At 54.1% G+C, this 12,908-nt stretch overlaps 6 protein-coding genes across 6 annotated transcripts; 3 read left to right on the top strand and 3 right to left on the bottom strand.

Annotated features, from left to right (window-relative positions):
• Positions 1–404: 404 nt before the first annotated feature.
• Positions 405–1,673, bottom strand: ABOM_007904 (uncharacterized protein; the record flags this gene model as incomplete). The annotated part of the gene is made up of 5 exons (XM_022535033.1): positions 405–616; positions 684–878; positions 940–1,026; positions 1,100–1,553; positions 1,620–1,673. 5 exons carry the CDS (start codon positions 1,671–1,673, stop codon positions 405–407), a joined length of 1,002 nt encoding a protein of 333 aa, XP_022386066.1.
• A 902-nt stretch (positions 1,674–2,575) lies between these two features.
• ABOM_007903 (MDR family MFS transporter) lies at positions 2,576–4,608 on the bottom strand (the record flags this gene model as incomplete). Its single annotated transcript, XM_022535032.1, has 8 exons — positions 2,576–2,903; positions 2,962–2,992; positions 3,046–3,071; positions 3,122–3,291; positions 3,354–3,497; positions 3,544–3,913; positions 3,988–4,234; positions 4,293–4,608. 8 exons carry the CDS (start codon positions 4,606–4,608, stop codon positions 2,576–2,578), a joined length of 1,632 nt encoding a protein of 543 aa, XP_022386059.1.
• Positions 4,609–5,663: 1,055 nt separating this feature from the next.
• On the top strand, positions 5,664–7,465 carry ABOM_007902 (cytochrome P450; the record flags this gene model as incomplete). Its single annotated transcript, XM_022535031.1, has 5 exons — positions 5,664–5,847; positions 5,899–5,904; positions 5,964–6,015; positions 6,081–6,803; positions 6,862–7,465. 5 exons carry the CDS (start codon positions 5,664–5,666, stop codon positions 7,463–7,465), a joined length of 1,569 nt encoding a protein of 522 aa, XP_022386060.1.
• A 628-nt stretch (positions 7,466–8,093) lies between these two features.
• ABOM_007901 (cytochrome P450) lies at positions 8,094–9,948 on the top strand (the record flags this gene model as incomplete). Its single annotated transcript, XM_022535030.1, has 3 exons — positions 8,094–8,475; positions 8,526–8,560; positions 8,611–9,948. 3 exons carry the CDS (start codon positions 8,094–8,096, stop codon positions 9,946–9,948), a joined length of 1,755 nt encoding a protein of 584 aa, XP_022386061.1.
• A 665-nt stretch (positions 9,949–10,613) lies between these two features.
• ABOM_007900 (non-specific lipid-transfer protein) lies at positions 10,614–11,176 on the top strand (the record flags this gene model as incomplete). The annotated part of the gene is made up of 2 exons (XM_022535029.1): positions 10,614–10,859; positions 10,892–11,176. The coding sequence occupies 2 exons, from the start codon at positions 10,614–10,616 to the stop codon at positions 11,174–11,176; spliced, it is 531 nt and encodes a 176-aa protein (XP_022386062.1).
• Positions 11,177–11,449: 273 nt separating this feature from the next.
• Positions 11,450–12,811, bottom strand: ABOM_007899 (putative secretory lipase; the record flags this gene model as incomplete). Its single annotated transcript, XM_022535028.1, has 1 exon — positions 11,450–12,811. One exon carries the CDS (start codon positions 12,809–12,811, stop codon positions 11,450–11,452), a length of 1,362 nt encoding a protein of 453 aa, XP_022386032.1.
• Between the last annotated feature and the right edge of the window lie 97 nt (positions 12,812–12,908).

Below are 12,908 nucleotides of genomic sequence, written 5' to 3'. Positions count from 1 at the left end.
ATTTGTACAAATGTTTCCATCAGTTTAAAACAATTATGCAGCAAACGTAATTCATACGGAGAGGCACGGGTGAAGGGAAGGGACATGGAAGGCGCCATTGGAATCCATCGAATCCTTGAACTTCAGCTAGTTATGCACTGGGACAAGAGCAGGGCGACGAAATAACTAGGCCGACCCCGAAATCCACTATTTGAGGGTTGCCAGAACAGCTGGCAATGGTGATACTCATATTTGGAACACTTGACTCCGCAAGATTATTGGGCATTTACACAATATGACACAGGAACGTGGAAAAACGGCATTTGTAACATTATAAACATTTCATCGTGTAGCCAAAACTGATATACAGGGGGTATAAGAAAATTAAGAGACGCGCTAAACATTAACACCGACAACGTGAGCATTTATACAACGGGGGTTAGCTCGCGGTGACTATCATAGGAATTAAGTTGGAGATCGGAGCTTCCTTCCGAGCGGGTGCGAACACGCTGGAACCCCGGCTTAGCATCCACGGCTGGGTACTCAGCCTGAAAACGTCCTGGATACGCGGAAGTGCGGTTCTTGTCCTGTTTCACAAACAACTGGCGGAAGGAGCCAACGCATGCGATGATGTTGGCTGGTAGGGGTTTTCGTTAGTACACACATGGTGATTGCACGATCGGGAATCCTCAAGAGATACATACCGACAGTGGCTTCGATAAAGCTCCACATCCACAGCCAGGACATATCGGAATTCTTCTCCTTTGTGGCAACGACAGCGACTCGGACGATCGCCACAATGATGATGAGCACCGCCAACGATAGGATACTCATCAGGATCATCTTGTGGCGGAGGGGAAGTCGGACGTTCCATAACAGGGTGATTGGGAGGCTGATAACTACATTGGGAATTCAGGGTCAGTAAGCCAGTCGATACGGGTGACGAGGGGTAGACTATACTGGTGAGATCAGTGAGGACGTCCAACACCAGGTTGATGATGAATGTATTGTATTGAAACAGAACAGCTGCTTTTTTCGGGCAATTTTCTATCGAAGGAAAAGTCCACCAGTTAGCCTAGTCCATGGAAGAAGCAGGATGCGATCCTCCTCGTGAACATACCTAGGATATACGCTTGGTCTCTCAGAAGGCAAGGGTACTGAATGTCCCCCAAGCAGACGAAATACGTCGCAGCAACGAAGCCAACGACACACCAGAACCAGATGAGCCACGAGCGATCCGTCCCTCCGATACGGCGGAAGAAGATCAGGAACGAGGCTTTGATAGACCATAAGGACGAGTAAAACAGGATCAGAATGGCGCACTCGGCCCGCTCCAGTTGTGCCAGGCGATTCAGGATCTCGGGCGTTGGCATGAGGTTGCCGGCATCTAGCTGAAAGAGAAGGTACATGGAATCCACCTGAGTCTGCCAAGTGATCGCCTGGACTAGAAGCATCAGCCATGCGCCGATGGCGAAGGCATCGTCAAGCCAGAGACGTCGGAAGGTATAGATACGAGCGAGTGTGCGCGCTAAAACGAAGAGAAACGAGAGCCCGGTTGCACCCCAAAGGACGCCCTACAGCTCAGTACAGTAGTAGGTTAGCCAGATGGAAGCGTACATGAGCCGGTCACTCTGACTTACAATGAAGACCGGCCCTGTCACCTTGGCAGGCGTGTCTGTCTGGTAGTTTGTCATGATGGAACGTGGACAACAGTGGTGTTGCAACACTGCACAGTCTAATGTGTTATTCACATAAAAAAGAATGACGAGCAGCCTATGCAGCCCCGCAGCCTTAGAGGGTATGTCGCTTGGACGGTCGAGGTCCACGAAGTGGGCGGGGCCAGGTTAGATATGTCTGGTCTGTGGAACACCATTAGGGGGCTGACAGCGTGAAGGAGAAAGATCCAATCCCCCCCAGGGAATCACATCGGGACGGAGGGGGCTGTACGCTGTGCAGTGCTATTGACAGGCATTATGTACGACCTGATTACACGGACAGTGCCTTGGAAGCGATGTTTGGGGGCGATTGCCAACGTGAATCCGATCTGACCAACCTTTCCGAGTAACATCGCCGCGCGACCCCGCTCGTGCGGTTGCAACAGTGCTATTTTAAAATGCATGGAGTAAGCACTAGGCGATGAGTGGGTAACTCATTATAACCGAGAAATTCGTCAGGCTGACAGTTTGCCATGGGGCGGGGTTGCAGATGCGCTACTTTAGGGCTAAGTGTCGCCATTCTTCCTTCTTTCCGGTCAGGATCGGCGGCCCGGTCCTAATCTAATCCATCCTGCGCTGAGCAAGCACTCGCTTGGCGCGCTCACTTGCTCTTGCTATCAAGGTGGGACGCCATGGCTCTGGATATACCCTACAAGGGAAAGCCTGGTTTCTTCAAGCGACGACCCACTAGGCACGCAGGGATAAGAAATCATCACTCTCTACTCAGACAGGCCAGACGATCAGACCACTCGCGATCATTGCTCGATAGTCGATTAACTGCATATGCCTGATTGGTGGGATGTGGGTTCCCTCGTGTATAGCTAGACTATTCTGGAGACATGCAGACAGACTGCATCTTCGCTTACTATACTACAGGACTATTATGCCAGGCCAACACCAACCTGGACGCCCTCCCCGCCGGCCTCCCGCCGTTGATTTGCGACCTCCTTTGCATTCAGTCGCTCCATCCCAGCGGTAAAGAGCACAGAGGCACAAATGCAGGCTAGTGCAAAAATCATGACATGCGAAACGGATGTGCACCAGATGCTGCGAAGCTCGACTAACGCGTCGGCAGTGGGGGCGAGTGCCTGAAGATTAGACGCGCCCCAGGACATGACTCGCTCAGGCGAAAGTTCGGGGATCTCCCGGGGCACCTCTCGCAGGATGTTGTTTAACGAAATTGTTTGCGAGATGGCGATTGCTAGGGCCCTAGTCCGAGTTATGAGCGACTATATAATCATGGGGTGACTAAAAAAAATACACTTACCCTCCCAGTTGCCAGACAAACACGGCGATGGCTGGATGGAGCGGTTAGTGGCAGACGGGCAGCAGAATATTGGGAAATACATACCATTTCCGGTCGGGACGTCGTCCTCGCTGCGACTATGGTCAGCGTTAGGTGTTTGATTAGGTGCTTATATACTTACTGTAGGACTACGTTCACAGCGGTATAAGGCAGCTGCATGGCCAACCCCATGCCCAGCCCATGAACAACCAAAGCGGCTGCCCAATATACAGTGGACGAGTCAACCTTCAACCTCGTAAGCATTACAGTTCCAGCGATACAAATCAACTCGCCGACGATCATGTACGGGACCTATGCATATCTCTTTGTAAGCTGGAATCGGCTCCACGGCTGGAGCAAGGTCATCAACATACATAATACCCCCATTGGGTGACAAGGGCGGATGTCAGAATCACTGCAAGCATCTGAGGGATGAATACAGCGATGAGGTCTACTCCGCTGTGGACTGCGTCCGCACCCTGCACGGCTTGAAAGTAATACGGCATGTAGTATGTGACCTGAAGGACGATGAGCGGCGTCCCCACGAGTTGGCATAGAACTCACAGTATAGGTGGCCGAGCCCAGGCAAAAGAGCACCCCCCCGCTCGTCCATATTGACCGCTGACGCAGGACGCGTAGTGGAATCAAAGCCCGCTCTTTCCTCCAGACTTGAATGCCGACAAACACGATCGACAGGAGGCCAAACCCGACAAAAAGCCCTATAATCGTTGCAGAGTGCCAGGGCTTCGTCTGGCCTCCCCATTGAAGGGCTAAAAGAAGACAACAAACCGCACCGATGAAGACGATGCAACCGATAGGATCCAGATGCTGCAATTTCTCCTTCAGTGGGAGAGATCGGTTGTCATTCTCGGCATTACGGATCCGGAGGACGAATAAAAGCAGAATCAGCGTCACTCCACCGATGGGAACGTTACTGGTAGCCGTCAGTGCAGCCCTCGGTGCGCGGTTTGTAGCGTAAGATGTAAAGGAAGACATGAATGTACATACATCCAGAAACACCAGCGCCAGATCCCATGGGTGGTAAACGCCCCACCCAAGACCGGTCCAACGCAGACGGAAATGACAAAGACGCTGATCACGATGCCCTGATACAGCGGGCGCTTCTCCAAGACCACCGTGATGGCGATGATACTCAGGGCGCCTTGGAGAATGCCAGCAGCTCCAGTACCGGCAACGGCCCGACCGACGATGAACATGGGCGAGTTTGTGGCGGCCGCGCACAGAATGGAGCCCACTAGATCGTGATAACGTTAAATGAGCACTGACCCCATAATCGCCCATGCTTCACGAACCTTCAAACACCACCAGGCAAATCTGGAAGACGAGTTCCACTTTGAAGAACTTGTACATGCTGCCCATGAGCGGCTGGAAGGCCGTAATCGTAAGCAGATACGCACTGCCATACCAGGCAGCGTCGTCCAGAGCATGGAAATGAGACGAGATGGACGGAATCACGACTCCGATGATGCTCGTATCCAAGGAGACCACAAACACCCCCAGAAAGAGCGAAAAAATAACCGCAGCAAGCTGCCAACCAGAGAGATAGCTATCGGGCGATTTTGCTGACACGGCGGATGTCTCTACCACCGCTGACTTTTCTGCATCCATCATAGGAGGTGTTGTCCGTGGCTAGCGAGAGAGGTAAATGAGAACATAGTCGCGACGATGGCGACAGCGGCCGCATTTTGTTTCACCTGGTGAAAGACTCTGATCCTAGCTACAATACACACGTTCCATTGGGCATTTACCCCCTTTGGTAGTATTCCAGAGTCGGGTTTCCTGCCTTGGGAACCCCTGCTGTTTCCTATACCCATGTTCCTAAACGATGATATTATTGGAGTTATATCAATAGCCCCCACCTGCTGCTGCTTACCGTGAGCCATGTCCATGTCACGGAAATTAGACTACCAGGGGGATGTCCAATAATCGTTGCCAAGTGATCATGCACGGACTCGTCTAGCGTTCGTGGCCTGGATCCATTCGGGGAAAAGGACCGATCCACTATTTCTTAGCGTCGAGCCGGGCTGAAAATCATGGCAGTGACGGCACATCGGCTTGAGTCTGATGCGACACAAGGCGCACTCTGGCGCAAATCTCTGGGCTAATTATGGCCTGAGGTCAGCAAACTCTCGGACCAGCCAACCCTGCCAATGCAGAGTCTTGCTGACCCCCGTTCTCCGACGGGCTCACCTCAATTAACGTCTTTGCCGATGTCCCTTATCCAGGCACATGTCAGTGGCAGATGTGCAAGGCTAAGAGCGTTGTATTCTGTATAAAATTAGCGTGCCATTCCCCACCCGCCTATGGTTGCCTGTGGATCCTCTTACCCTATATCTCTGGCGAATGGGATGGTGTCGCATGAATTCCCTCGCTCTCCCCGACATGCTACGCCTACGGCTTCTGACACTTCTGACATGCTACAGCTGTCATAGATGCCAGTATGCCTTTTAGCGCTTACTCCACCTGGCCCCTCTATTCTGTGAAGTTAATCAATTGGGGGCCGCTGCAACCCCTCTTCTTTAGAATGCCTACCTGGACTACGTGGGAGGCGTGGCCAGCATGTGCCTTACGGATGAGGGTATAAACAAGACCGGCCCCCCTCGTGGGAGCTGGGGTCCGCAGCACAAGGGCACACAGCAAGTCAAAACATAAACCCTGCGACGATGCTTCAGGAATTGATAGCCACACTCGCTTCCGGGGCCCAGATGTACTGGGCCTCCAGCACGATCTGGATGCGCGTGGGGTTCACGGTGCTAGCGACCTGGATTTTCTGGCGGATCTGGAGATTTACAATCTTGCCACTTTTCCGGCCAAACGAGCCAGTCGAGCTCCCCTACTGGATTCCCTGTAAGGCCCCTGTGGGAAAGAATTTGGAGAGCTATCGCTAATGTCCAGCAGACTTTGGTAAATTATGGAAGCAATTGGCTTCTCGGAGAGAAGTTGCTGACGTGCATAATGATTAGGGCATGCCGGTGCGTTTTTCAAGGACTCGCACCAACTTATCAGAATGGCCCTGTGCGTGCATAAGCCCCCCACCTATGAATGCCCCAATTGATGCACAAAACTAATCGCTTTCGTAGAAAGCGCTTCGGGACACTGCAACCGTTCAGCATGATCATCGCCGGAGATCGATATTACGTTATTACCTCGCCGGTAGACACTCGTCCATTCTTCGCCGACGTGCAAGCGATGACTACCGACGGATTCCTCGACCGAGCACTGTTAGCCTTCGGATGCGCTCCGGAACGTCTGCATACCTTATGGCAGCGCAACACACCCACCCGAGTGAACCCGAAGGGGAAGAATCTCATCCATTTGACGCAAGACCTGTTCAAGCACGACCTGGTTCCGGGACCGACGCTAAATATGCTACTGGAGAGATACCAAGGGGCACTCGATGAACTACTCTCGTGGGACCGCCTCGTGGGCGCCTATCCCTCCCTGGTCAGTTCGGAGACCGAGGCCATCTCACTGTACGACATCTGCGCAGACTTTATCGCCAACGCCAACCAGGTCGTCCTGTTTGACCGGGCGCTTCTGGACATCGACCCCGACATGGCGGTCGACATGCGGACCTTCACGGATGAACTCTGGAAGCTCGTCCACCGGTCTCGATTGGTCGACACCACGGAGGTCACTCGTCTGCTACGCCAGTACGCCTCCGCGTTCAAGACCTACCTGCAGCTGCCACCCGAGGCGCGACCGGACGAGATGCCAGTCATCCGAACTTTGCTGGAGACATATGCCGAGCTGGGAATTCATGAAGATGACCGGGCCGCCATGCTGGTCATGATCTGCTGGGCGTAAGTACTTCCGTCGCTCCCATCGGGTGGTAAATGGCGCTAACAACTGGGCCAATAGTGGTGATGCCAATGCCTACAAAGCGGCGTACTGGGTTCTTGCATACATTCTGTACGATCCACAGCTGCGAGAATTAGTGCGTCAGGAGACAGCGCCGGCGGTCGGACCAGACGGGAAGCTGGACTGGACCTATCTGGCCAAGCGATGCCCACAACTCTCGTCGATCTACCACGAGGTCCTCCGGCTGACCAAACGCGATGTTATCGTGCGACAGGTCGTCCGTGACACTGCCATCGCCGGTAAAAGATTGCGAAAAGACAGTATCGCGGTGATCCCAACCTGTCAGCTGCATGACAATCCGGAGACCTATGGGTCAGATGCAGCATCGTTCAATCCCGATCGCTTTCTGAAAAAGCCCGGCCTGGCTCAAACCACATTTTTCCCGTACGGCGGGGGACGCCACTACTGTCCGGGACGATACTTTGTGGAGCTGGAGATCTTTGGGTTGGCGGCGCTGATGCTCAATCGATACGACATGCAGCTGGCTTGGCAGGCGCCGTTCCCCCGGCGCGACGAAAGTCTGGTCACTTTGGGCATTTCCCGACCGGTTCCGGGAGATGATCTCCATGTGACGTTGAATTGGAAGGAGGGGAACAAGAATTAGACCATGAATAATGAGAAATGAGAATTGTACATACATTGATTAACGACGTTGTGCTATGATTACTAGTAATTGTGTAAAGGAGTGGCAGTGGCGGTCGATTCCTCCTCTAGGGCCGGCCCGCATCCCATGATCCCCCGAGCCCCAACTGGACCGTCTGTGTTGTGAGTTGTCTGCCTTGGGGATGATTTGGCGTTTGCTTAGTTATTCTTCGTGGGCATTCATTCGTGCTTGGCGGTTCGAAGGAGGAACAAAAGGCTCTGCCGCTGCTGCTGATATTCTTGTCCTCTGACTCGTCGACTGATACGCCGATCGTTGCTGGAAGTTGTCAAGGGCTCCAGCTTCGCCTCCGCTGGCTCCCCCGACTAAGCAGGGATTCGATGTTAGGGCTGCATTAGTGCTGACAGGCTTCATTGAAGCGTTTCACCTCCAATTCTCGTACCACTGGAGTTGGTGAAATTAGCAACTGGGCAACTCCCGACTTCCGTGCCTGTCAATCTCCTGGTCGTCGCCTTGGCGCATTGTTTTTCTCTTTCTGCTTGCTCCTTCGCTCCAGCATTTCTTCCCTTCTTTCTCTCCTTCGCTTCTCTCCCTGCTACTCTCCCGCCTCTGCCACCCCAATTGTCCGGCCATGTTGTTGCTTGTCATCGCGGTGGCCCTCGTGGGCTGGACCCTGTACAGCGTCGTCTGTCTGGTGGGCAACATCCGCCGCATCCAGAAAATCGGCATTCCTTACCACGTCATTCCTTGCAGTCCAGTCAATCCGCTCTGGATCCTGCTCGAGCCCATCATCTTCTTTATTCTCGGTCTCCTCCCGTTTGAATTCGGTCGCATCACTCACTATGGTCGGCGCACCTGGCAGTTTACCGACAAGGCCCAGTCGCATATGCGAATGGGCGATGCGTGGGCGATCGCAACCCCCAACGAGGTGTTTGTCTACATCTGCGACGCGGACGCTATTACAGACATCATCGCGCGTCGCGCAGATTTCGTGCGCCCGATTGAGCTCTTCAGTATGGTCTGATCCTGACGGTTTTGGAAGCTGTTTCGCTGACTTCACCAGCACTGCTAAATGTGTTCGGTCCCAATGTGGCCACGGTGCGTCGACTATCCTCTGTTACTGAATGTAGAATCTAATCTGTTGGCAGACCGAGGGCGCCGACTGGCAGCGCCACCGCAAGATCGTCGCCGCTCCTTTTAACGAAAGCCTGAACAGCTTCGTCTGGCGCGAAGCCCTCACCCAGGCGCAGAGCATGCTCGCCACGCGGACCACAGCTGGAGCCTCTGGAGGCCTGGGAACGGACACACGCACTCTGGCCCTCAATGTCCTCGCAGCAACCGGTTTCAAGCGGTCCACGCGCTTCCAGAGCGCCCAAGAAGCGCAGTCGGAGGATCCCCGCTCCTACGCCCAGTCGCTGAAGACCGTCATGCTCAACACGTTTGTCATCATGCTGGTTCCCCCGACCGTGCTCAAACTGCCCTTCTTTCCCAGCTGGTGCCGTAGCGCCGGCCAGGCCGTCGAGGATTTCAAGCAACACATGCTCAACATGTTCAACACGGAGAAAGCGCTCCTCGATCAAGGCCAGCCAGGCACCGGCACGCTGATGTCTTCCTTCGTTCGCGAATCCACCGTCGATCCCAAGAGCAATAAGACCGTCCTGACCATCGACGAGATCCTGGGCAATATCTATGTGATCAACTTCGCCGGCCACGACACGACTGCCGGCTCCCTGACCTACGTCCTATTCTTGCTTGCCGCCTACCCCAATATCCAGGACTGGATCGCGGAGGAGATCCGGACCGTCTTCCCCAACCCCGACCGCGACACATGGGATTATAAGGAGGCTTTCCCCCGGCTCAAGCGGTGTCTAGCAGTGGTGGTGAGTACGCCCCGGACCAAACTCTGTTCTGGAGACCCCTGTATTAACTCACCCCCCCCCCCCCCCCCCCACCAGCTCGAAACCGTCCGTCTCTACCCACCTATCCTCGCCCTACCCAAATCCGTCGCACCCCCAACCACCAGCCTCCGCCTCCCCGAAAGCAACCGCACCATCGTCCTCCCCAAGGGCACCGTGGTACTCCCCAGCCTCCTCGCCGCCCAGACACACCCGAAGTACTGGCCCGATGAGCCCACCACATGGAATCCCCGCCGATGGGTCGAGACCGCCCCGCCGAGCAGCGACGTGACCACACGGGAGGAGCAGCTGGCGCGCGAAGAGATCATGGAGGCCCGCGCGGGGGCATACTTCCCCTGGTCAGCGGGCGTGCAGAACTGTGCGGGCCGCAAGTTCGCGCAGGTGGAGATCGTGGCGGCCATGGCGGCGCTGTTCCGCGAGTATCGTCTGCGGCCGGTGCTGCTGGACGGCGAGGACTTTGAGAAGGCGCAGGCGCGGATCTTGAAGTCGACCAATGATAGCTATCAGTTGCTGGTTATGCAGATGCGCGATCCAGATAGTACTCAGTTTGTTTGGGAGCGGGTGGAGTGAGTGCGATACGTGGTAATGGTGTGATTGTAACTGAGAGTGCCCCGTTGTTTCGCAGGGCTGGGGTTGCATGAAGATGCGATGCAGTCGGTTGTGAGTGGTGGGCTTGTCCAGCGTACGATACTTTAGTTCCCTCTAATCTCTCCTCGTCATTACTACTCAATGAGATACGATTCTTATTTGAAAGACTCTGAAATGTAGGCTTTTTGAGCTGGTTGAATCGCACTGGATGTCCAGTTTTGGGAGATGTTGAGATCGGCGACCATGTCGCATTGAACTAGCAATGCAGTAGCCTTCTCATGTCTACCGGGCCAGACCTACGCTACCTCGGGGCGATCAAGGTACAGGTTGCATAAAGGCTATATCGAACAGGTAGACATGGTACAGGAGGCCCATATGAGGGGCGAAGTCTGTTGTGAGGGGAAAACCGCAACCTCGGTCCGGGGTTATTGGCTGAGATCCCCTCACCATCGACCAGACTACAACTTCAGTGACATATATAGTATCGCCCATTGCCACATCATTGGCACCAGGTCAATCAGACACTATACAGCAAGCCCGAATAACCAACATGAGTTCCACCAACACAAACAACGCCTACGTGCTAGGCGTCGGAATGACCCAATTCCTCAAACCACGGCGCACGCGCGAATACCCCGAGCTTCCAGATGAGCAAGAAAGCGGCCGAACGCGCCATGGCAGAAGCCGGTGTCACTCCGAAGGATGTCAAGGTGTGCGAACTGCACGACTGCTTTTCGACAAACGAGCTTCTACTTCTTGATGCGCTTGGTTTCTCGGAGCCAGGTAAGGCCCACGAGATGGTTCGCCGCGGGGATATCACATACGGTGGTCGCGGCCCGGTCATCAACCTTCTGGTGGACTCATTTCAAAGGGACACCCCCTCGGAGCGACTGGTGTGGCGCAATGTGCAGAGCTTACGTGGCAGTTACGGGGCTGGGCTACCAACCGGTTGGTTAAGGGCACTGACGTTGCTTTGCAACATAATCTGGGTCTTGGTGGTGCGGTAGTCGTGACCGTGTACAAGCGGGCGGATGGACAGAGTAACCCAGCTCTTTCCGATGCAGAGGTCCGACAAAAGTCTGCGCTTGGCTATAATCCCGCGGTGGAGGCACGCTATGTTAGACCTCAGGATGGGGAGAAGGTTCGGAGTCGGACGCGACATGACCATCCTCTGAAGGAGACGGTGGGCACCCTGGCCGCACGCATTTAGTAGTAGGCTTGAATTATTTTTACTGATATGGAGCGTGGACATTGTTAAAGTATTCATTGGGAGAATAGCTCTTTACCCTACACTGAAAGGTACAAAATCAGTGATCATTGACGTGTAGTCATAGATAATGTATCACACGCAAAAGAATTATCAACATATCGCAAAGCAGACATGCAAAAGCCATTACATCACGCATGTTTGGTTGTGCCGATAGGTGCCCCTTGCAGGCCAGTTTTACTTTCTCCAACAGAAGAATACACCGCAACCAAGGTATTAGCCGACCACACCAGGCCCGATCGGCCCCGATAAGATGGCCTTGAGGAGCGTAACTATCTCCTGGCCCAAAGCTAGAAGAGCTCTCGGGTCAGCAAGACCTGTAATCACAGTAGAGGTCGTGCATCCTTGTTGGACAGGCTTGTTGTTCATACGATCCATAAGCCAGAGCATGCCATCAGCAGACCCTGTAATCTCAAGGGATGCATGTTCCGAGAGTTCATCACGCTTGTACTCGACGCTGGCTCCACCCTGGCAATAGGTTTCGACCAGAGAGTCGGTGTCATTGACGGGACTTATCTCATCTCCGACCGACTTGTAAACGAGAAGAGGAATCTTGGGGACGTGCTGTCCCATCGCGTTGGCCTGCATGACTTTCACGGCCGCAGGCTGATCGAAGATGTTCCGGTCGTTAGTGTATTCGTAAATATCCTTACCGAAGTACTCAATTATGTCTCCCGAAAGACACAAGTTCTGGGTTTTGTTAAACTCAGCCCTCTTTGCCGGTTTAAGGCCGTCGTCAATAAGTTTCTGGATGTCGGGGTACTCATTCGCCAGGCCCTGGATACCGGACGGGACGAGTCCCACGAACGGTCCCTTATTTACCGCGTCAATGACTGGTCGTATCTTGGGCACGGTACCGCCCAGTGCGGCTCCCACGATATTCAGCTCGGGGGCATAGGTGGGATGAAGTTCGGCGGCGAATCCACTGGCCAGGCTGCCACCGGAGTAGCCCCATAGCGCAATGGTAGGATCCGAAGTAATGTTTGTAAAGCTCGAGGATGCCAAGGCAGCACGCAGATTGTCCAAGACGGCTTGACCCGAGAGATTGTTGGCCAGGAAAGCGGCCTTGGGTCCTAGATGGTCTGGGACGGTCACCACCCAGCCTTTATCGAGGGCGGCGCCGAAGAACAACAATTCCACCTGTGGAATCACCAAGCCCAGAATACCATCGTGGGCTGCTTCGAGCTGTAGAGCGTAGGAGGGGGCACAGTTTGGATCGGCCGCATCTTCAGCAACCTGGTAAGAGAGCAGCTTGGAGTAGTCGGCGTTATGAGGAATCAGGATGGTCGAGACTGTTGCAATGGCATTGCCAGAAGAGTCGCTTGTTCGGTAAAGAATCTGATGTGCTGCTTGGATGTTGACCTTGGCGAAGCCGAGCGCTGCAATTGGGTTTGGAGGGGTTCTATGGCGGAGGATTGTCCCCGGTGCTGAGGACTCAAAGCCTTCAGGGGGGATATAGAAAGGGTCGTCCGTCGGCAGTGCAGGTGCTGAGCTCCGTGCAGGCAGTTGGGCTGGGAAGGCCGAAACAAGCGGAAGCACGGCGAGGATTGGCGCCAACAAAAGGCTTAGCTTGGTCATGTTGTGTTATGTGGGATGTGCATTGACACCGAAGTGGAGGACATACCGTCTATATATATGAGTTCATCCTCAGTTGTCAATCCTACGAGTCAAGGCA

The sequence above is a fragment of the Aspergillus bombycis genome (genome assembly GCF_001792695.1).
Source record: "Aspergillus bombycis strain NRRL26010 chromosome Unknown contig00091, whole genome shotgun sequence".
NCBI lineage: Eukaryota > Fungi > Ascomycota > Eurotiomycetes > Eurotiales > Aspergillaceae > Aspergillus > Aspergillus bombycis.
Note: the sequence above shows the minus strand (reverse complement) of the source record. Positions and strands in the feature narration are given on the sequence as shown.